This window comes from Hemiscyllium ocellatum, chromosome 1 (assembly GCF_020745735.1).
Source record: "Hemiscyllium ocellatum isolate sHemOce1 chromosome 1, sHemOce1.pat.X.cur, whole genome shotgun sequence".
Lineage (NCBI taxonomy): Eukaryota > Metazoa > Chordata > Chondrichthyes > Orectolobiformes > Hemiscylliidae > Hemiscyllium > Hemiscyllium ocellatum.
Window position 1 is genome coordinate 138,008,864 of NC_083401.1, and position 22,374 is coordinate 138,031,237.

General features: G+C 40.5%; 1 protein-coding gene across 4 annotated transcripts in view; it reads right to left on the reverse strand.

Annotated features, from left to right (window-relative positions):
• Positions 1-8,038: 8,038 nt before the first annotated feature.
• Positions 8,039-22,374, reverse strand: part of pde5ab (phosphodiesterase 5A, cGMP-specific, b) — a 175,523-nt gene continuing 161,187 nt past the window's right edge. For all 4 annotated transcript variants that reach the window (XM_060832412.1, XM_060832403.1, XM_060832430.1 and 1 more), the window contains exons 17-21: positions 21,822-21,899; positions 19,389-19,452; positions 13,362-13,436; positions 13,114-13,197; positions 8,039-8,768 (exon numbers count right to left, since the gene is read on the reverse strand). In XM_060832412.1, the coding sequence (XP_060688395.1) occupies positions 8,655-8,768; positions 13,114-13,197; positions 13,362-13,436; positions 19,389-19,452; positions 21,822-21,899 (415 nt within the window). In that variant the 3' untranslated portion in view covers positions 8,039-8,654. The remainder of the gene's footprint in view (positions 8,769-13,113; positions 13,198-13,361; positions 13,437-19,388; positions 19,453-21,821; positions 21,900-22,374) is intronic.

Consider the following 22,374-nt stretch of genomic DNA (forward strand, 5'->3'; position numbering starts at 1 on the left):
TACCACCATGCCTAATAAGTGCTCTTCCAGATCCTTGGAAATAGTAGATCCTTGAATACAGTAGATAATTCTGTCAATTGTATTCATGTAAACATTCCAAATATCCATTCATTTTCATTAAACTAATCTTGGGCAAAGTTCCTCTTTTAAGAATGCCAACAGTAAACCAAGTTAAAAATCTCACAACACCAGGTTATAGTCCAATAGGTTTATTTTGAAGTACTAGCTTTCAGAGTGCTGGTCCTTCAGCTGGTAGCTAACTGACAAAGGAGCAGCGCTCCAAAAATTAGTACTTCCAAATAAACCTGTTGGACTATAATCTGGTGGTGTGTGATTTTTAACTTTACCCACCCAGTCCAACACCGGTACCTTATCATCATTACTAATCAAAACAAGGAGAAAGTCAACAATAGAATATGATTGGTATTAAATACTTTTGCAATCTTTATTATACACACGGTCATTTCAACTGTGTCATATATTAATATACATTAGGAAAATGGCTGCACACACCAAAATGGATAAAATACATAAACATTTTTGCTTTGAGAATAATTTCTACTGTGATTGTTAAATGAAAAATACCATATAATCTCGTCTGTAAGGTTTCAAAGCAACATACCTAAAACTATGATTGTGATACTGATATGAAGGCTTAATGTTTAAGTAGTCTGCCTAGACAGAGATCAGGCATACACTTCACATTCAATATTTTGCACAAATCCTGGTTGACGTTCCTATATAACCACTGCTGTAGGGTTAATAATTTAGCTCGGATCTCACGTGTTTTCCTTTGGAATATATTGGCTCTGATGTTATTCCGTAGGGATTGTACAGGTCCATTAACGCTTGTCACTGCCATGGTTTGTCAATGTTTGCCTGCCACAGGATGCAGAGTGGGCAAAAGGGCACCTGGTTATCATTATGGGATTGCTCCTTGCCACCAATCCTGGGGGTGCTCATCAATTCACAGAGGCCAGAAATTTGGGTACCTGCTCCCATCCAGATACTTTAGTTCCCTCACAATTCAGGATGGACCATTGCAATAAAGAAAACAATTTTCTTCATGGCGCCGGACTGCTTCTTGGGATTGATTCCACCCTGATAGGTTCTACTGTGCCAGTTCCACCACAGCTGAACAGGCCAGTCTCTGTTGTTAACCTGAGTTTCACTGAATCTGAGAAGTAGCAACTCACAGCAAAGGGAGCCTTAGCTTTCAGTCGTACCCCTTCTAACATTGAGGTGAAACTCTCTTTGCACTCCAGCCAAGATTTCACCTGAACTCCAAGTAATTTATGACATCTGACACCTTCCAGTACCCTTCCTGATGAAGGGTTTTTGCCCGAAACATTGAATTTCCTGCTCCTCGGATGCTGCCTGACCGGTTGTGTTTTTCCAGCACCACTCTAATGTAGACTCTCATTTCCAGCATCTGCAGTCCTCACATTTGCCTACCTTCCAGTACCAGCCTATTTTCGGTGCGTAGCTTGTACTCCAATGTAACCACAATAGGGCCCATCAGAAAGCTGTGTATTTTTATAGCCTTTATCCTTTACAAATTAAAGTACAGCCTCCTTATAGTTATAAAGGTATACTATCTGTTACTCCAGTGATCAAAATGTTTACAAGCCTGCGCTCTACCCATCTTTAAACATTATTTGTCATCTGTGATTTGCAATAGGCACCATCATGAAGAGGAACCCTAACCTGTTCAACACCAAGAAAATTATCAGTAAAACACAACTGCTGCTCAAATCAACTCAACAGCTCACTGCTGTAGCTGAAGATGCCATTACCCATGTAGTTATCAAAAGGAACTTAAGACACGATGTGACATTACTAGGCTCATGTTAATAGTTTGTTCAAACTACCAGTGCTTCATGTTGTCAGAAATGTGAAGAGGGAGGAGGGAAGAACAGGAAGTGCATTCGTGTCTCATAGAACATAGAACAATACAGCGCAGAACAGGCCCTTTGACCCTCGATGTTGCGCCAACCTGTGAATTATTCTCAGCTCGTCCCCCTACACTATCCCAAAATCTCACTGGTTGAGTACCTTTTACAACAAATACCAAATAACTACTTCAGAAACTTATTAAGTACAGTTTTGATGTGTTCAATTTCTTCTCAGGGCATGGGAGTCACTTCCAAGAATTTATTACCCAGCCCTGTATGCTCTGAGATGGTGGCATTGGGCATTTCCTATGAACTATTGCCGTCTTAATAGCAGTAAGTACTGATGGCAGACACCTTGTTTATGTCAAAATTGTAGATGAATTTAAAGACCACACTTTACAGTTAATGCTACATTGGAAAATTTGATTTAGTGAAGGAAGGGTGCATGCTGCTGGTCCCACCTCACTGGATGATCCCTGAAGTAAATAAGCTCCAAGAGATCTGGGTAGCTTGACAGCTGCTGTGGATGACCCGTTCAGGTTCTCTCACTGAGTCTTTTTCTTTGCTCCAATTCATCAAGGGTTACTAATCATGGCTTATACCGAAATATTATTGTGGGCAGGTTCGTGGGTAGACCCGCAATCTCTCAGCCAATACAAAAACTAATTCCATTCTGTAGTCTCAAACTGCAGCAGGTTCTTATCTACCAGAGTTATCCGACCCCTCGTATAAGGCTACTGTCATTGTGGAATAATGTAAAGAATTCTCAGGTACTGCAATGAAAGAACAATGTTGTAATATAGGATGGTTTGTATATTGAAGGGAATTGAGAGATGATGGCATCTCATGACATTGCTGCTCAACTCTTTTTGGAGATAAGAGTTAGTCAAGGTACTGCATGAATCCAGTAGATTGTAAACTCTACAGCCATTAGTTACTGGTGATGATGGCAGTGGTTACTGAGTTCAGTGGCATGGACAGCAATCAAACTAACTGCTCCATGTGATGCAATTCCTCATGTGTTTTATAGATGATTTGGACTAGTAGCCATTCTTGAGAACCCAGCTTCTACCCTGCCCTTAGAACATAGAACAGTACAGCACAGTACAGTACAGGCCTTTGGCCCATGAAGTTGTGCCAAGCATTTATCTTAATCTAGGATCAATCTAACCTACCCATCCTTCAATTTACTACCATCCATGTGCTTTTTCAGCAGTCACTTAAATGTCCCTAATGTCTCTGACTCTATTACCACTGCTGGTAGTGTGTTCCATGCACCAACACTCTCTACGTAAAGAACCTATCTCTGATATCTCCCCATACCTTCCTCCAATTGCCTTAAAGTTGACACCTCATGACAGCCATTTCTGCCCTATGGAAAAGTCTCTGGCTTTCTACTCTATCTATGCCCCCTTCTTATCCATCTTCTCTCCAGTGTGAAAAACCCTAGCTCATTCAACCTCTCTTCATAAGGCAAGCCCTCCAATCCAGGCAGCATCCTGGTAAATCTCCACTGCACCATCTCTAAAACATCTACGTCCTGCCTAGAATGAGGTGACCAGAACTGGACACAATATTCCAAGTGTGGTCTAACCAAAGTTTTATAGAGCAAAACCTCACAGCTCTTAAATTCAATCGCCCGTTGATGAAAGCCAAAACACCATATGCCTTCTTAATAACCTTATCAACTTTGGTGGTAACTTTGAGGGATCTATGTTCGTTGACCCCAAGATCCGCTGTTCCTCCACACTGCCAAGAATCCTTTCTTTAACCCTGTATTCAGCATTCAAATTTGACCTTACAGGTTAAACAGCATCTGCCACTTCTCAGCCCAGCTCTGCAGCCTGTCAATGTCTTGTTGTGGCCTGCAATAGCCTTCGACACTATCTACAACACCATTGACCTTTGTGTCATCAGCAAACTTACTAATCCACCCTTCCACTTCTTTATCCAAGTCATTTATTAAAACTACAAAGAGCAGAGGTCCAAGAATAAATCTCTGCAGGACACCATTGGTCACCGACCACCAGGCAGAATACTTTCCATCCACTACCACTTGCTGTCTTCTTTCGGTCAACCAATTCTGTAACCAGGCAGCCTAATTTCCCTGTATCCCATACCTCCTAACGTTCTGAATGAGCTTACTGTGGGAAATCTTATTAAATGCCTTGCTAAAATAAGCCAAAGTTTACTTTGATTGCTCCAGTCAATGGTGACTCCTGAGATGTTGAAGGGGAACTCAACAATTATGATTCTGTGGAAGGTTGACCATAAGACATAGGAGTGGAATTAAGGCCATTCGGCCCATCGAGTCCACTCCGCCATTCAATCATGGCTGATGGGAATTTCAACTCCACTTACCAGCATTCTCCCCGTAGCCCTTAATTCCTTGTGACATCACGAATTTATCAATCTCTGCCTTGAAGACATTTAGCGTCCCGGCCTCCACTGCACTCTGCGGCAATGAATTCCACAGGCCCACCACTCTCTGGCTGAAGAAATGACTCCGCATTTCTGTTCTGAATTTACCCCCTCTAATTCAAAGGCTGTGTCCATGGGTTCTAGTCTCCTCGCCTAATGAAAACAATTTCCTAGCGTCCACCCTTTCCAAGCCATGTATTATCTTGTAAGTTTCTATTAGATCTCCCCTTAATCTTCTAAACTTCAATGATACAATCCCAGGATCCTCAGCCGTTCCTCGTATGTTAGACCTACCATTCCAGGGATCATCCGTGTGAATCTCCGCTGGACACGCTCCAGTGCCAGTATGTCCTTCCTGAGGTGTGGGGACCAAAAACTGGACACATTACTCCAAATGGGATGGAATTGGGACTGCTCTTTTTTTAGAGTAGTCATTGCCTCACTATTTATTGTTGAATATTGTTCAGTTACTGCTGAAAAATGACAAGGGCTATTTCATTTCAAATGAGTAGTAAATGGAGCTCAAAAATCATTGAGCATCTCCACCCTTACAGTAGAGGTGGAGCCATTAATGAAATGGTTGAACCAAAGATGCTAACCTAAGGAACTCCTGCAGCTAGAGATATTAAGCTGAAGCCACAATGAATTTCTCACGTGAATGTGTAGAAAAAAGGTCAATAACAAAAAAGGATCTGGTCATTATTACCTTACTTTGTGGCACTTCTCTGTGAGCAAACTTCCTGCTCCATTTCTTATATTAGAATAATGACTACAGAGTACTAGAGTACTCAACTGGCTGTAAAGCAGTTTGGGATGTCCTGATTTTGTGAATAGTGTTCCATTAAAGTCTTTTCTCTTTGATGCTCTTTGGATTGAGATGAACAGCTCGCACCTTGTTTCTCACTTTTACCATATACATCTTGGCCAAGGCTGGAATGAGATTGGAATCAAGTAGTTTCAGTCACAACTAAATTAAAGTCAATAAGCAAGCCTTTGACAAGTAAGTATTATGCAGTGGCAATACCGATTACTCTTTTCACTAATTTGCTAAGGAAGAAGCTAATAGATTGATAATTAGCCAGGTTAGACTTAATTACTTATCATGAATTGACAATTTGTTGGGAAGATACCAATCTCACACATTCATTAGAACAATTTGGCTATGGACAACTAACTATTGAATGCCAGCCATCAGTTGTATATTACTAGGCTCACAACCTTGCACCATGACCAATGGGCTCATTTGTTCCTTAACATCTTGTGGAGAGAAATGTGGGATGGAGGGGTGTTATCAGGAGCACAGTGAACAGTTTTGCAGAAGACATTTTAAATTCTTTGCTTGCTTCCCATGTTAATTTCAACATGGTTGAGGCTGGAGAAGTTCATGAAGGCTCATATTGCCTCAAATTCATGCATTTTGGCAGTAATCTAAAATGGCCCTCCACATTCTTGGTGAAGGCAAGGGCTGTTGAAGGGAGCACATTCCCAATTCAAGTATCCAGTGTTATTATTAAATACTCCCATGTCAACTAGTGCATAGCCAGTTACAAAATGAAGTTCTTTTTAATCAATTCCACCATAACTCCAATTTTGGGAGTGTTATAGTTAATAATTAGTACATTTCCATATCAGTCATTCCTGGAGCCTGATCGAGAATGCCAATCCAATACGGCATTCGGAACAATTTCATGTTATAGACCCATTGTCACGTTGTAACTAACTAATTGATGACACTTTCAACCTACCATTGTAAGCCAGATGAATAATGCAATGCACTATAATTCTGTGTTAAAACATAAGTTGCTAATACTCACAATAATTAGAAGCAGTCCAGTGTAATTAAACAATATTCTAATGAATTTATAAACTAAGGACTCAGCATTGATTTACTAATGGTTTTACAGAAAGGTCTGTCAGGTACTGATATCATTGTAGTGCCCTGGTACTGTAGAAATCATATTTTACAACCTGAGGTACCATTTTATGAAAATGATATTTTTTGTCTCTCTATCAGAGCAACTCATTTCTTTGCTACATCTTTAAAACTGTGCAACCATTTGATCACAAAGTTTGAAAATAAATGCTGACTCAGCTGGAGATGCATTCATGAGACGTTACAAAGTTCCTAGCCAATCTCTCCTTCCAAACAGTACCAACACTGGGATTCCCTGCCTGTCAGTAATGATTTTAGAAATAGTTGTCCTATAGTAATGATTTGAGAAGCTGGCAAAGGACCAGAAAAGTGAAGAAACAGTTTAATTAATAACTGAAACGCGATAAAAAACTTTAATAGCTTCTCCTGCTTCATATGTAGAAACTGAAAAGTGTGTCAGTTGAAAGAACTATCATGTCAATCAAGTTGACTTGCTTTCCCTGAATTTCTCAGTATAATTTCTGAGGTTGTCATCATTAATAAAATCTATATTTCTTATTCACCCATACATATTTGATATCACCAGGAGAACTTGTCTAGTGCTGCCAATCCCTGAACAAAATCAGAAACCTAGTTCTGAGGAAGGGTCACTGGACCTGAAATGTTAATCTAATTTCTGTCCACAGATGCTGCCAGATGTGCTGAGACTTTCCAGCAATTTCTGTTTCTGTTTCTGATTTCCAGCATTTGCAATTTCTTCGGTTTTTTTGCTATTTCCTGACCTTTATTGAACTTTATATTTTAAATTTATGGGTAATTTATGTATTAAAGATAGCTGTGAACTCAGTCCTTACATGTCTGAAACAACTCTGGTCTAACTGCATCTTCACAACAGTATCCTCCAGATCAATAATCTTCAGAATTTTTCATAATGGTGTATCATTGTGAGCTATCACCTAAACAGCATTCACAGAGTTGTTGTTTGGAACAATCATGTCATTACCTACATTCTGGTATTGTTCTCTTCATTTTTTAAATGAAAGCGTACTCTGCATAACTATTTCAATTAGTCCGTTCGTCCCTCACTTGGATTTTGAAATTTAGCAATATCTCACCACCTTCTCTGCCCAGGAGAGCAACCAATCAGGAAAGTTGATGGTATGCATTATGGATTGTGAGTACTGTGACTATATGATAATGTTAGATGCCTTGGGAGGAACAGGCTGTTATAAATTTACGATTGATAAACAGAACTAATTTCTGTGATATGTATTGCCATAAAATGAAAATTGCTAAAATGTAGATAAGTTAATTTTAAAACTGTGCACTGAAGATATAAAGGATAATGGTCTCTATGACAATGTAGCACCGAAGTAGGTGATTATTAGGGTCATTCTATTTATAAAAACATTTGGGTAAAATCACCAATCTTATACTTGCGATTGGAAGCCACAATTGAAAGGAGCAACAACACCTGGAACATGGGGTTAATGAATGTACACACTAATTATTACTGCCAGAAATTAACCATTTATAATTAATTACAACATTCAAAAACTGTGCAAAAGCATTTCTGTAATGCCACCATGTACAAATATCAGCAAAATAACTTGTTGATGGTGTATTGCTGTGCCTTGTATCCCTCTCATCAATACACAGAAATATGTGCACTTTGGAATGTAAAACATGCAACCCCTTATAAAACTACCCCAATAATGTTGTAAAATATAATAGACTCGCCTTTACAAGATTCAACTGCTACAATTTTTTTGTGTGCAAGACCAAGAGATAAATCTCATTTTCAGTGAAATTAAATAATATATAAATACATTGATTGGAAGCCATACAACTCTCCCAGCACATGGATTGGCTAAGAAAAGGAATGCTGCACTTATTAATGGGACAAATCACATCCCCAAGCAAGACTTTCATTTTCTCAAAGCTAGACAGAAAATTTATAGCAGCCAAATCTAGCTAGGAAATTATTTTTAAAAATTGAACAATAATGTGTCGGGTTGTAAGGTATATTTTTGAATAATAATTGACCAATTCATTTACACTTGACCTACATATTTTAAAATAAGTATTAAGAGCCTGTCTGCTAAGTCAAAATTTCAAGGGGCTGTGAAACCCCTGGATCCTTTACGTTGCAGGACTTGGCTGTCCCCTTCCTTCTCTGACTGGCATTAACAAACGGCCAATACATTCAGCCAGCTTTATTGGCTGGCCTATGATCTATGAAAGTGATAACAATTAAATTGAAAATAACAGCTTGTCAAAGTGGATTTGGAAAACAGCCCAACCAGTTACGAGCTAATGGTTCTTATTTCAGTGAGCTACTAAAAGTGTTTACTGCATTCTATACACAATTGGCAGAGAAAATAAACCAGCTTGTCAGCTCGAAATTCATCCCAAAAGATGAGTCCTGTGTTCTCAGTAGGCTACAGGATGAATCAACAAAGCCATCATTTCTTTTCTCCATTCACCAGTTTTTGAGTGGCTAGCATTTCCCAGTTCTTTCGATTATTCCTACAGCCTTCTAGCAATGGAAGACAAGCTTCAGATATCTCTGCCAGAGCCTAGAAGGGCCAGACAAAAAAAAAGGTCATATAAATGTCACATATTGGCAATGTACATGAGCTTCAATTAATATTGAAGATGACTTTAGACAATAATTTAAGTATATTTTCTGAATTTTTCCTGCAGGCTTCCCTACATTGATCCCTGTAACAATGGGTTTCCACTGTTTCCCTGGCAACCCCACCTCCAAAACCCCCCAGTACAGGGCTGCGAAGAGTCAACCCATCAGTCCAACTGTTGAACATCCAGATTTTATCCACCACATAAACAGAGTGTTTGGACTTAAATGTTATAGCAAAATTACCACTGAATATTGGAAATGAGAGAGTAATAAATACGTGTCTACACGTATTTGACTACAATCATTCGATCAAAATCATTATGATTACAATCATTCCTGAGGGACAATGAGGAATTAAAAGAAATTGCAATCAAATCTTCTAACCCCTCATTGTCACAGTTGTTAAGTATCTGTCCAGGAAAACACTCTGATGGTAATGTGGGGCACATCTATTTTTAAAAATTAATTATCAGCCCTAACTCAACAGTAGCACCAGTCTTCAATCACAATTACTGATCACAGGGTCCAACCCTTTCTAAGACATAAGCTTTTGATCCTTATTAACACCTGAATGTGATACTGTCAGCGGCACTACGCTTCCAATTTGAAATTTACACCAAGGTCTATCGTCACTTTCAGATGGATAGCCTTATTTGAAGAGGAGAAATGAGATGCTCCATCCAACACTCATTTCTCATTTAATACCATGAAACGGTTTCATTTGATTCACACCTCACTCCTGTTTGTGGCACATGGTTGTGCACAAATTGTCTGCCACATTTTTTTGTACTACAACAGTGGTCACATCATTGTTTCACTGTTAAAAGGCTGTTTAACTGCCACTTTCTGCTGCCATTGACGTGTTTGTGATGTTGAGTGGGCCCTCTGTCACATTAGGAAACAGGCCGGTAGATTCAGGTTGGAGAAGGACTACACTAATCAGACACTGTGTGATCTTAGAGAAAGTTAAAAATCACACAACACCAGGTAATAGTCCAACAGTTATCACTGTGGAGAAATCGATTGTCAACATATTGGAGCATACCCTTCAACCAGAAGAGATTGGAGTTCTCAGCCAAGGGCTCAATGTCTGCCCCACCACCAAAATGAATCCCATTCGTCTTGCAGCAGACACTGAGGAATTCATCAGATCAATGAGATTCTGGAAGTTCTAGCAAGATGTCAGCAGTGAGTCTAATGAAACAACCAAGAAACTAGAACAGTTGTTAAAGGGATCCTTAGTGGAGTGACCAAAGAAGCAATAGATTTGGACCCCTCTGGACGGCTGCTACCCTGGGCTTGGCATTTTTTTTAAATTTCAAAATCTGCTGGTGTTCTGTGATTTTTAACTATGCCCACCAAGTCCAAAACTGACACCTCCAGATCTTGCAGAAGATCACCAAACACAAGATTGCCAGGAGAGGCGTGACCAGCCCCAGAAATCCTGGCCCCACTTCCCTTATTCTGAAGGCATTCATTCCTAGATTCCGTGGTCTCTTCAACGCTTGACGGAACCCACTTGATCCGGAAACTGTCAGTGAGGTGGTCGAGGAGCCGGGCACATTTTCCCGTTTTTGCGAGTTTGCAGCTTTCATATAGTCTACATGGACTAGTTCAGGACTGTTGCAGCTACTCAAACATTACACATCACAGATTCTGACCACATGTGGACCATGCCTCTTACCCATGTGGGGCATTTCTGTTGTTCCTATCAATGACTTTGCCTCCTGTAGTAAACTCTGTCTCACCGGGTGGAATCTTGGATCCGGAACTGGCATTCCTGATACTGTTTCACAAATCCCCCACCCCATCCTGGTCCGGGAAGATCAGATTTAACCTTGTCCAGTCTGTCCAGATCTCAGCAGTGATCTCTTGTGGGATGGAAAAACTCTCAGGTGTCAGAGTGGCCAACATCTCTTAGAGGTGGGAATTCATCCCCTTAGAGGGTTAGGAGCCTTGACAAAAGCTCATCGAGGGATGAACGTATACCATGGTTGCCTCTCAGAAATGACCAAGACAAATTGCTCCTGGCTTTCTGGACTGCTGCCAGTTCACTGATCTCCAAATGAATCTGGACATTGGCATACTCCTACACTGAAACGTATGACCTCATTTTGTTTGAACTAACTCCAGTAGCCCATCACCACTTTATTTACACATGGAAAGTCCTTGACACTAGTCCAGCTCCCTCAGAGCCAGCTGTCAGAGTAAGCAGGATGTCTGACACCTTTGTTTATATCTGTCAGCCAGGGCTCCCTAATAGGACAAGACTAACAAGCCCAATCAGGGAATTCATATTCTATAATTCCCATCTGGTTGACCTTATTACAGTCACTACATTACTGCTCCTCTGAGTCTGACGACTGGGTCAGTCCTTCTCTTCCAGCGCCTTCTGGGATATTTTAGCACCAGGTTGGGTTCCTCTGACTCAGCATTGGATATGGATAGCAGTAATGCTCTGGAGCTCACCTCTTGTTGCCAGAGCAGTCGAGGGAGAAATTCATCCTCCGCTTCCAGCAGCAAAGGCATCGATGTGGCAAGATCCACCGCATTCATTCCTAGATTCCGTGGTCTCTTCAACACTTGACGGAACCCACTTGATCCGGAAACGGTCAGTGAGCTGGTCGAGGAGCCGGGCACATTTTCCCGTTTTTGCGAGTTTGCAGCTTTCATATAGTCTACATGGACTAGTTCAGGACTGTTGCAGCTACTCAAACATTACACATCACAGATTCTGACCACGTGTGGACCATGCCTCTTACCCATGTGGGGCCATTTCTGTTGTTCCTATCACAGATTTTGCCTCCTGTAGTAAACTCTGTCTCACCGGGTGGAGTCTTGGATCCGGAACTGGCATTCCTGATACTGTTTCACAAATCCCCCAGCCCATCCTGGTCCGGGAAGATCAGATTTAACCTGGTACAGAGCCTTCTCCCCGTTAGTTGGAGCTATCCCATTAATTGCATGAGGGGTAGTCCTATAATCAAATAGGAACCGGGATAGTTTGGTATGTAGTGAAGCTGTAGGCTATTTCTTTAAACCTGCCTTCAAAGTTTAGACCTCGCTTTCTGCCAGACTGTTGGATGACAGATTGTGTGGAGCTGTCCTTATATGCCCAATACCATTCAACTTTAGAAATGCTACATTTCCTGCTGGTAAATGATGACTTGGTATCTGTGACCAACACTTCCAGGGGTCGGTGTATTGGAAAAGGTGCGCAATAAGGAACTCAGTCCATGAGGCTTGCCAGGCTGACCTTGTTACAGTTTCTACATTGTTCTTAAGTTTGCTTAAAGAGTTCAATTTCAACCTTCTGTGGACAAAGGTCTCCTTCTGAACACAAAGATGTTGTGAAACTTGAAAGGGTTCAGAAAAGATTTACAAAGCTATGGGCAGGGTTGGAGTATTTGAAGTATAAAGGAGGTTGAATAGGCTAGGGCTGTTTTCCCTGGAGCGTCAGAGGCTGAGGGGTGACCTTATAGAGGTTTATAAAATCCTGAGGGACATGGATAGGATAAATAGACAAAGTCTCTTCGCTGGGGTGGAAGAGTCCAGAACTAAAGGGCATAAGTTTAGGGTGAGAGAGGAAAGACATAAAGAAACGTTCGGGACAAATTTCTCATGCAAAAGGTGGTGCGTGTATAGAATGAGCTGCCAGAAGAAGTGGTGGAGTCTAGTACAATTGCAACATTTAAAAAGCATCTGGATGGGTATATGAATAAGACGGGTTTGGAGGGATATGGGCCGGGTGCTGGCAGATGGGACTAGATTGGGTTGGGATATCTGGTCACCATGCTGTACCTCTCTATGACTCTAAATGCAAAATCTTAGAACTAATTTGGCTCTGAAGAGAGCTCATTAAGAAAAAAAAATCAATTGTTAGAAGTTCTAGAAATACATTTTCATATTTTACTATTTGGAAGAAGATTGCCTTCCTGATATTCTGCTGTAACTTGGCCAGAGTCACCAGAGCAGTCCTGCAACTAGGAATTTATGACAATTCACTGTGGTCTTGCTACTGTTCCACTGAAATATGTCAAAAGACCAGAAAATATTTCATCACTCCATACTCTATCCCCTCTCAACAGTAATTCTATTTGTAAAAACATTTGGGTAAAATCATCAGCCCCATGTTGAGGGCCGCCCCAGCCCTCTATTGTGCTCTCTCACCCCCACATCCCAAATTAGTACATCCCCACATTGCGAGGGTCCAACCATTGCAAATGGAGGTAAATGTTTTATTTTGAAAGCTGGAATGGTTATTAAATATTAAAAGCAGTTACCTCATATAACTTCAGACAGATTGCATCAATGAATCCAACCTGCATGCTTGGGATCTGATCACATTTCTCTCTGTTCATCAAATCCTTCAAATGAAATTTTAAAAATAAATGGAGATTTATCGTATATATGGAAGCAGCATACATCAATCAGAAAAACACATTTGCGTTTTAAAATTAAACTGCAGTTACATTAATAGAGTGCATCTGTATTTTGTTTAAGCACAAATCAAATAAAATCTGATACGTACAATGGGTTCAATATTTAATTCCTCCCTCTCCTTGTCACCTTGTTCGAAAAATTCTGTTGCCACAAGTTCGGCTGTCTGAAAAATGAAGTTGCAGGATTAACATGCTATCTATTAAAATTAACCAAACCTAAAGATTAGTTTCTAAAATAAAAAATGCTAAATGCAGGTCAGGCAGCTTCCATGCAGAGAAAGAAAACTAACGTTTCAAGTCTAGATGACTCTTCATTAGAGCTGAAGTAAAATGCGGAGTTGACAGCATCTATACAAGAGTGGGAGATCGAGAGCGTTGGAGTGCTGCGGGAGAAAGCATGTCGATGGTTCAGATTAAATTATCAGAATGTGACAATGGCAGAACAATGGTGTGTCTAACTCCCATTCTGTAAAAAATCCAGTTAGACACATCACTGTACTGCCATTCTCACATTCCGATCACTTAATAGAATCATAGAGACGTACAGAGGAACCTCTTGATTATCCGAAGGACACAGGTGGGGAGTATTTTGTTCGGTTAATCAAATGCCAGATAACATAGTTAGCTAAGCATTGTGACCTTGCGATCTTGGTTGGATAATCCAAAATTTGGTTAATCGAATGTCAGATAATTGAGGTTCCTCTGTACAGCACCATTTGCCAGCACTTGGCCCATATCCCTCTCAATCCTTCCTATTCATATACCCATCCAGATGCCTTTTAAATCCTGCAATTGTACCAGCCTTCACCACTTTCTCTGGCAGCTCATTCCATACATGCACCATCCTCTGTGTGAAAAGGTTGCCCTTAGGTTCCTTTTAGATCTTTCCCCTCACATCCTAAACCTATGAGCTCTCGTTCAGGACTCCCCCACCGCAGGGAAAAGATTTTGTCTATTTACCTTATCCATGCCCCCCCATGATCTTAGAAACCTCTGTAAGGTCACCCCTCACAGTCTCCGATGCTCCAGGGAAAACAGCCCCAGCCTATTTAGCCTTTACCTATAGCTCAAACACTCCAACCCTGGCAACATCCTTGTAAATCTTTTCTGAACCCTTCCAAGTTTCATAACGTCCTTCCAATAGGAAGGAGACCAGAACTGCACACAATATTCCAAAAGTGGCCTAACCAATGTCCTGTACAGCCACCACATGACCTCCCAAACTCCTATACTCAATACTCCTACCCACAAAGGAAAGCATACCAAATGCCTTCCTCGATATCCTATCTAACAGCGATTCTACTTTCACGGAACTAGAAAGCCGCACTCGAAGGTCTCTTTGTTCATCTCCCCAGGACCTTACCATTAAGAGTATAAGTCCTGCTATGATTTGCTTTTCCAAAATGCAGCACCTCACATTTGTCTAAATTAAGCTTCATTTGCCACTCCTCAGCCCATTGGCCAATCAGAACAAGATCCTGTTGTAGTCTTGAGGTTATTTCTTTGCTGTCCACTACACCTCCAATATTGGTGTCATCTGCAAACTTACTAACTATACCTTCTATGTTCACATCCAAATCATTTGTATAAACGACGATAAGTAGTAGTCCCAGCACTGATCCTTGTGGCACTCCACTGTTCACAGGCCTCCAGTCTGAAAAACAACCATCCACTACCATCCTCTGTATTCTTACAAGCACTATCCTTTCTCCCCCAGCACTACAACTCCCAGCCCCACTCTTGCATAAATGCTGCCCCCACCACATTTCACTTCAGCTCTGATAAACAGTCATCTAGACTCAAAATGTTAGTTTGCTCTCTCCATGGATGCTGTCTGACCCACTGATCTCTAGCATTTTGTTTTTGTTTTCAGTTCAGATTCCAGCATCTGCAGTAATTTGCACCTATAACTATCAATTTCATTTGAATGTCATGGCTAAAGTAGTATGAGATACAAATTTACTTTTATGTTGCAGTAGCCAAGTGCTTGCTATTGTACAATGTGGTGCAGCAAAGTGACACTTCGGAAAACCTACGCTACAAGGGTTTTGAACAAAAGCTGGGAACTGAAAAAAATTAGAGAGTGAATTGCCTTGGGCTGCTTTTGGACAGCTCCCACTTACCAAACTAAGGACCACTGGGTTTACCAAACTAAGGACCACTGGGTTTACCAAGCCAGGGACCACTGGGTTTACCAGACTAATGACCACTGGGTTTATCAGACTAAGGACCACGAGGTTTACCAGACCAATAACACTGGGTTTACCAGACCAAGGACCATGAGGTTTACCAGACCAATGACCACTGGGTTTACCAGACTAAGGACCATAAGGTTTACCAGACCAAGGACCACTGGGTTCACCTGCCCAGCCACAATCATGGAATGATATTTGGTCTCTGATATGTGATAGAAAGAAAAAGGAGGAGGTTGATGATAACTTATTTAGATCAGAGCAAGAGATTTGTAAACATGGAGCAACTGGAACTAACTGTAGACTGTTAATGCCCAAAAGATGGGCCCTGGTGGGGTCTTATCTGGTATTAAATTGAAAAGTATTTATATTTACTAATAACAGAAATTAGTATCTTCATGTTTCAGATCAAATGTAAAGGGAGCCTATGCCATGGTGCTAATAATACTAGACTAGTCATCCACAACCCCAAACTACTGTTCTGTGAAGATGGGTTTGAATTCCACTGCAGCAAATGACAACATTTGGAATTAAGAGGTACCCTAACGGTAAACATTGATTTATCTTAAAAACCCATGGTCACTTCTGTCCATCAAGGGTGGAAAAGTGCCATCCTCACTCGGTCTAGGCCACATGCAACTCCAGACCCGTAGCAAAGTGGCAAACTCTTAACTGCCCTCCAGGCAAGTAGTGAAGTGCAATAAATGCTGACCCAGCTAGCCTTATCCCATGAACAATTTCTGTTTTAAAATCTAGGTCAAAGTTTATGTCTTTCCATTGCTATCGTCAGCTGCTGACCTTTACAAATTATGCCAGAAGAGTCCAGCTAATTTTGTTCTTTTATGAGCTTTCAAAAAATCATTCAAACTTTGTTGAATGTTGATAAAACCTGCTTTACAATGACTTTTGTGTGATAATTACTGTGATCAATGTCAATTCACAGAAACACCCACAGAATTATTAGATTTGTAGGCACCCACTGGGAAACAGTATGAAATTGATACTGTGTTACTATGAATTTCACAGTATTCACACTAATGTGAAGAGACAAATAAATGAAATAAAGGCTCCTTTGTTACTGGGATAGCACAACAATTATAGAGTGATGAGACTCATTCTGACTTTGCTTCATTATCTGCCAGGTAGTGCCAGAGTGGCTGATCAGCAGAAATTAACAATAAACAACTGTTAGACTTTCAATAAGCTAATTTCACTTGCAGGGACAAGTTTAGTTTATAGACCCATGTAAATACAATTTCACTATATTCAGCACATCTAAATAGTGAGGCAGACAACAATATGGGGCTGGATTTGAAGCTCCCTTGCTTTTGCATTTTAAAGTGGGAGGGCTCATTAACTAACCGAAGGGCCTGTTTCCACACTGTAAGTCTAATCTAATCTAATCTAACTATATCAGATGACATAATTATACCAACAGTGGAGGTGGGTTGAGTGGCTTACCTACTGGTGGACTAAAAAGAGCCTTAAATGGGTAAATGATGCCTAATTGAGGGTCTCATTCTGCATGGGAACATATAAACTGAACTTGCCACTGCAAGTGAAGCTAGTGGATAGCACTGCTGCCTCACAGTTCAATTCCCATCTCAGGCAACCATCTGTGTGGAGTTTGCACGTTCTCCCGTGTCTGCGTGGGTTTCCTCTGGGTGCTTCGGTTTCCTCCCACATTCCAAAAATGTGCAAGTTAGGTGAATTGGCAGTAGTGTTAGGTGAAGGGATAAATGTAGGGGAATGGGTCTGGGTGGGTTGCTCCTCGGAGGGTCAGTGTGGACTTGTTGGGCCGAAGGGCCTGTTTCCACACCGTCAGTAACCTAATCTATTCTAAGTTATCAAAAGTCTAACAAAGTGCTCAGTGTTGGTTCCTGGTAATCAACCTCTCTGGCATTATACACCAGGAGAGGCCCACACCAAGTGGCTCATCAAGGAAGCCCACTGGTGGGTACCTGTCTCCGTCATTCAGGTTGCCTCTGTCCCATTCCCTCTCAAGCCTTTCTCCCAATACTCACTTGCCACATTCAGCCAGTTGAACATCAAGTGAGACTCCAACCATCCTGAAATTGTGCAGTTCCACATGTTCAAAGCGCTGAAGGTCACTGATGGACAGAGGTCCCACTTTGTGTGCATTAACAACCAAATGGCTGCTTAATGGGGGCAGCGCAGCCGCTGCTCCCCTCAGTGGGCTCTCCCTCCTGAACCTTTAGTCAGGGCTGAGGGGGATATGATATCTGACACTTCTCGTAATTCAGTTCCAAGGAGATTCTTATCTACTGGTGTCACAACAACAGGGGAGCACCTCCTACACATGTTTAGATTAGTCGGTGACACCATAGACACTGATGTCCTGTTTGGTTGGATTAGATAATTAATTCTCCAATCTTTTAAAGATAAACAAAAAGTAAATGGTCAACCATTGAAAGAAATGAGAGAGCATTGGAATCAAATTTAAAAATGAATAATCGTGGTAAGAAAGCTATTTACGAAACAAATCTGGACTCTTGAAGCAGGCTCTGATAAAGAGGGTGTCTCAATGCTGCTCAAAATTATCATAGTTTAATGACATCAAAATAGTCAACTTAAAAAAGAAAATATTTGAAAGAATAACTTTGATAAGAAAACTCTATCATGTATCCATGACTATTCAAGAGTCCCATTTGTCTGTCAAGTGAGCTGGGCCAGCTGTATTGAAACCTGCTGTAAACTGCCTTTCCAACTTGTTCAATCACTAGCTTTAGGGAACTTTATATACCTTTGTGAATCAACTCAGTGCTTGGATTGTGGAGAATAAATTATTTCACTCTCATCATCAGATTTAGTGCTCTGGACCAAAATGGCAGGTTATTAACTGCTTTGTTTATTTCAGAGATAATATGAACGTATAGTTGTTCTGTTAAGGTGGGTTGAACTGAATTTTGCTGATTAGGAAGAAGAAACAAAATTGTTTTGAACCTGACAACTGACATTCCATTACATTCTTAAGATTGCAGTGTAAAACTGGATCAAGACCAAAATAGAATCCATTCTTGCATCACCTTTTTTAAAGAATCCCTACAGTGTGGAAGCAAGCTATTCGGCTCAACAAGTCCACCCCATCCAGACGCACCTTCTCCCACCATCTCTTCCACCACACTCCCCTCCCCCTCCCCAACTCTATCCCCGTAACCTTGCATTTCTCATGGATAATCCACCTAACCTACATGTTCCTGACACTGTGGGAAATATAGCATGGCCAAGCCACCTAACCTGCACATCTTTGGACTGTGGGAGGAAACAGGAACACCCGGAGGAAACCCATGCAGGCACAGAGAGAATGTACAAACTCCACACAGACAGTCACCCGTCTCTGTATACCTGCTGGTGGCTGTAATGTAGGCCTGGTGTGCACAGGCGCAACTGTTTCTGGTGCCTAGCCAGTTAGCATCAGGAGTTTCAAATGTTACACAAAACTAACAAAAAGCTTCATTTCCCTCTGAATTTTGCAACACGCTGACTTGGATCTACATTGCTATTCCTCACTGTCACCAGATCAAAATCCTGGAGCTACCTCCCTCACATCACTCCGGGTGCGCTCACACAAATTGAACCACAGCAATTGAAGAAAGTGGCTGACTGTCACCCTCTCAAGAGCAATCACTAATGGGAGAAGTTGGACTTGCCAATGGTGTTCCCATCCCACCAATGAATAAAAGAAAGTCAGTGGCAACTTCTGAGTTCTCTTGTTTTAATCAAACCTAACTGAAGCCGAACGTTGTATTATTTGTGTATAAAAAAAGCATGTATAGTTAAGATTAATTTGACAGTAAAGCCTGCATTATAAGCGTCGACTACATTTATCAACTATATTTTCAAAGGCAAGATTAATATTGTGCAGCTTTCATATATTTCATGGACAGATACAGTTTGAATTACCTTTTGTTGAACAGGCCAAGGTTTGGTTATTGCAGACACATCACATGCTGTCATCAACATCGCCCTGTCAACATCAGTAAAATTAAGACTGAAACTCGTGAAATATCATTATCTTCATCAACAATATTTGTAATTATTAAAACAACTTTAGATGAGAATTCTTTATACTGCTATTATTTGGCAAAAAATATTTTACTTACCTAATGAATACAAATCTCCAGATCCAGGCAACAGCTTCCTCATTTATAGAGTCATAGAATCATACAGCATGGAAACAGACCCTTCAGACCAACTCATCTGCGTCGATCAGCCATCCCAATCTAACCTAGTCCCATTTGTTAGCATTTAGCCCATGTCCTTCCTATTCAAGTACCCATCCAGATGCCTTTTAATTGTTGTAATTGTAATTCCTCTACTACTTCCTCTAGCAGCTCATTTCATACACACACCATCCAGTGTGTGAAAAAGTTGCCCTTCTGGTCCCTTTTAAATCTTTCCCCTCTCATCTTACATGCCCTCTAATGCTGGATGGTCCCCACCTTGGGGAAAAAGATCTTGGCTATTCACCCTTTCCATGCCCCTCATGATTTTATAAACCTTTATATGGTCATCCCTCAGCCTCCAATGCTTGGGAAAAAGCCCCAGCCTATTCAGCCACTTGCTAAAGCTCAAAAGCTTCAGTCCCAGCACCATCTTTGTCAATCTTTTCTGCACCCTCTCAAGTATAACAACATCCTTCCTACAGAGGAATGACCAGAATTATATGAAGTATACTAAAAGTGACCTCACTAATATCCTGGACAGCTGCAACATGACATCCCAACTCCCAGACTCAATGTTCTGACCAAAGAAGGCACGTGTGCCAAACGCCTTCTTCATCACCCGGTCTGCCTGCGACTCCACTTTCAAGGAACTCTGCACCTGCATCCCTAGGTCTCTTTGTTTGGCAATACTCCACAGGGATCTATCATTAAGTGTATAAGTCTTGCCCTGGCTTGCCTTACCAAAGTGCAACACCTTACATTTATCTAAACTAAAATCCATCTGCCACTCCTCATTGGCCCATCTGATCAAAGTCCTATTGTAACTCTGAGATAATCTACTTCACTGTCCACTACACCACCTATTTGCTATGAAATACTATTGGTATCATGAAGATGTTGTAAAGATGCTTTATAGATGTAAATTTATTTTTGAGGTGCAAATTCAAAGCTACCATTAAAATGAAAGAGGAAATGTGGCATAAATAAGCACAAGATACATGAAAAGTCTGACTATAAAAAACCAAAAGTAATGCCAAGTTCAAGACTCAATCTCAAAAATAAATGAACCACATTAGCTCAACTCACCAGCTTTGTGCCAAGTTAATCAAAGTAGCAATTTTTGGCTTCCAGTCGTTGATTCATATTCCCTGTGATTAGACTCACCACGCTCCTTAACTTGCCCCAATAAAAACTAGCACCTAATTGACTTACAACAATGCAATCAGTGAAGCATTAGTTTACTCTAGTATAAAGATTGATCGACAATATTCTGGCACAATAGAGATTCTTAAGAACTGGTGGGCATCGCAGTTTGGGTTGTAACATCACTCAAATGATGATATTTAAATTTGATTGGCTCCTTACTACTTACAAGCATAACATCTTAACTCTGGCTGGTCCAAGATTGGTATCATAGGCTGCCCTTACCTTACTTTCACAGGATGCCCTGAGGAAAGGTTAACTCGCGCGACTAGACTACAGACTGCTAACAACTATGGCTTTCCACATAAACCATAGTTAGTGACGAATAGTCCCCATTAGCAGCTATTCATTCTCCTAGGCTAACCATTATCCACTCCTTTATCTATCCAACTGTTCTCTCTCATCTCCACCTATTGTTTACTTCTAACATCCACCCCACCCTATCTTCTGCATAAAAAACAACTTTTTTTCCCAGCTATCTTCAGATCTATGGAAGGGTCATTGAACCCTAAACATTAACTCTCATTTCTCTCCACAGATACTGCCACCTGTTGAGCTTTTCCAGCAATTTCCAATTGTTGTTTATGATGCACATTTTTTTATGTTTCTCATTTTTATTTTAGCATTTTTAGATTTTATTTTACTGTTTCCTATGTAATTATCTTTGAAATTTTTTTCACCATAAAATTTCAACTTTAAATCTTTAGTTTAGCTTCATTCTTTTTTTATGGTCTGCTGCCAATTTTAGATCATATAGCAAATGTACAAAAACTGAGCTTTCTTATGCTAAAAATTAGCTTTGCTGATGTGAGCACATGATTATTGCATGATGCTCTCAACTTCTCTCCTTTTTTTGTTTCATTGTTTCTATTAACGTCATTTTCCATTTGTTAGACACAGTTGAATAATTTCATGTTGGCTTAATGCATGTGTGTAATAACAATGCCTGCATTAGATGGTTACTTACATTAAAAGTTCTTTGTGGCTTCTAACTTCCCAGTCAAATTGATTGGTTTTCACTAGATCAAAAAATTCATCTCTCCTCCTAAAAAAAAGTTAATTTTAGTAGCATGAGATTAACTTTAATACTTACTGTTTTCCTTCCTCTCATGTCACCATCCATCAGAGTATGTTATTATTTAGTTCAGCTATGCATTAATCTGGTGGACCATACTGTTACCATTGGATGAGCTCCATAAAAGGAGGATAATTCAATCTGCAGGAATACTATTACTGTTGGGATTCAGCTTCTGCCATAATGCATACTAAACCTAGATGTACATCTCCACCAACACCGTCAGCTATTTGATTACCAGTGCTATCTGGCTTTGATATCAAGTTATGGTTGAGCTAGAATTTTCTTCAATTTAATAGATTAATCCATTTTGTTAGGCCCCTTACCAACTCTAATATAAGCCCTGGCTGAAACAGAAATCAAGGGACAAATACTTACTTCTTATCCTGAGTTTCTTTTTTTTTAGATTAGATTAGATTACTTACAGTGTGGAAACAGGCCCTTC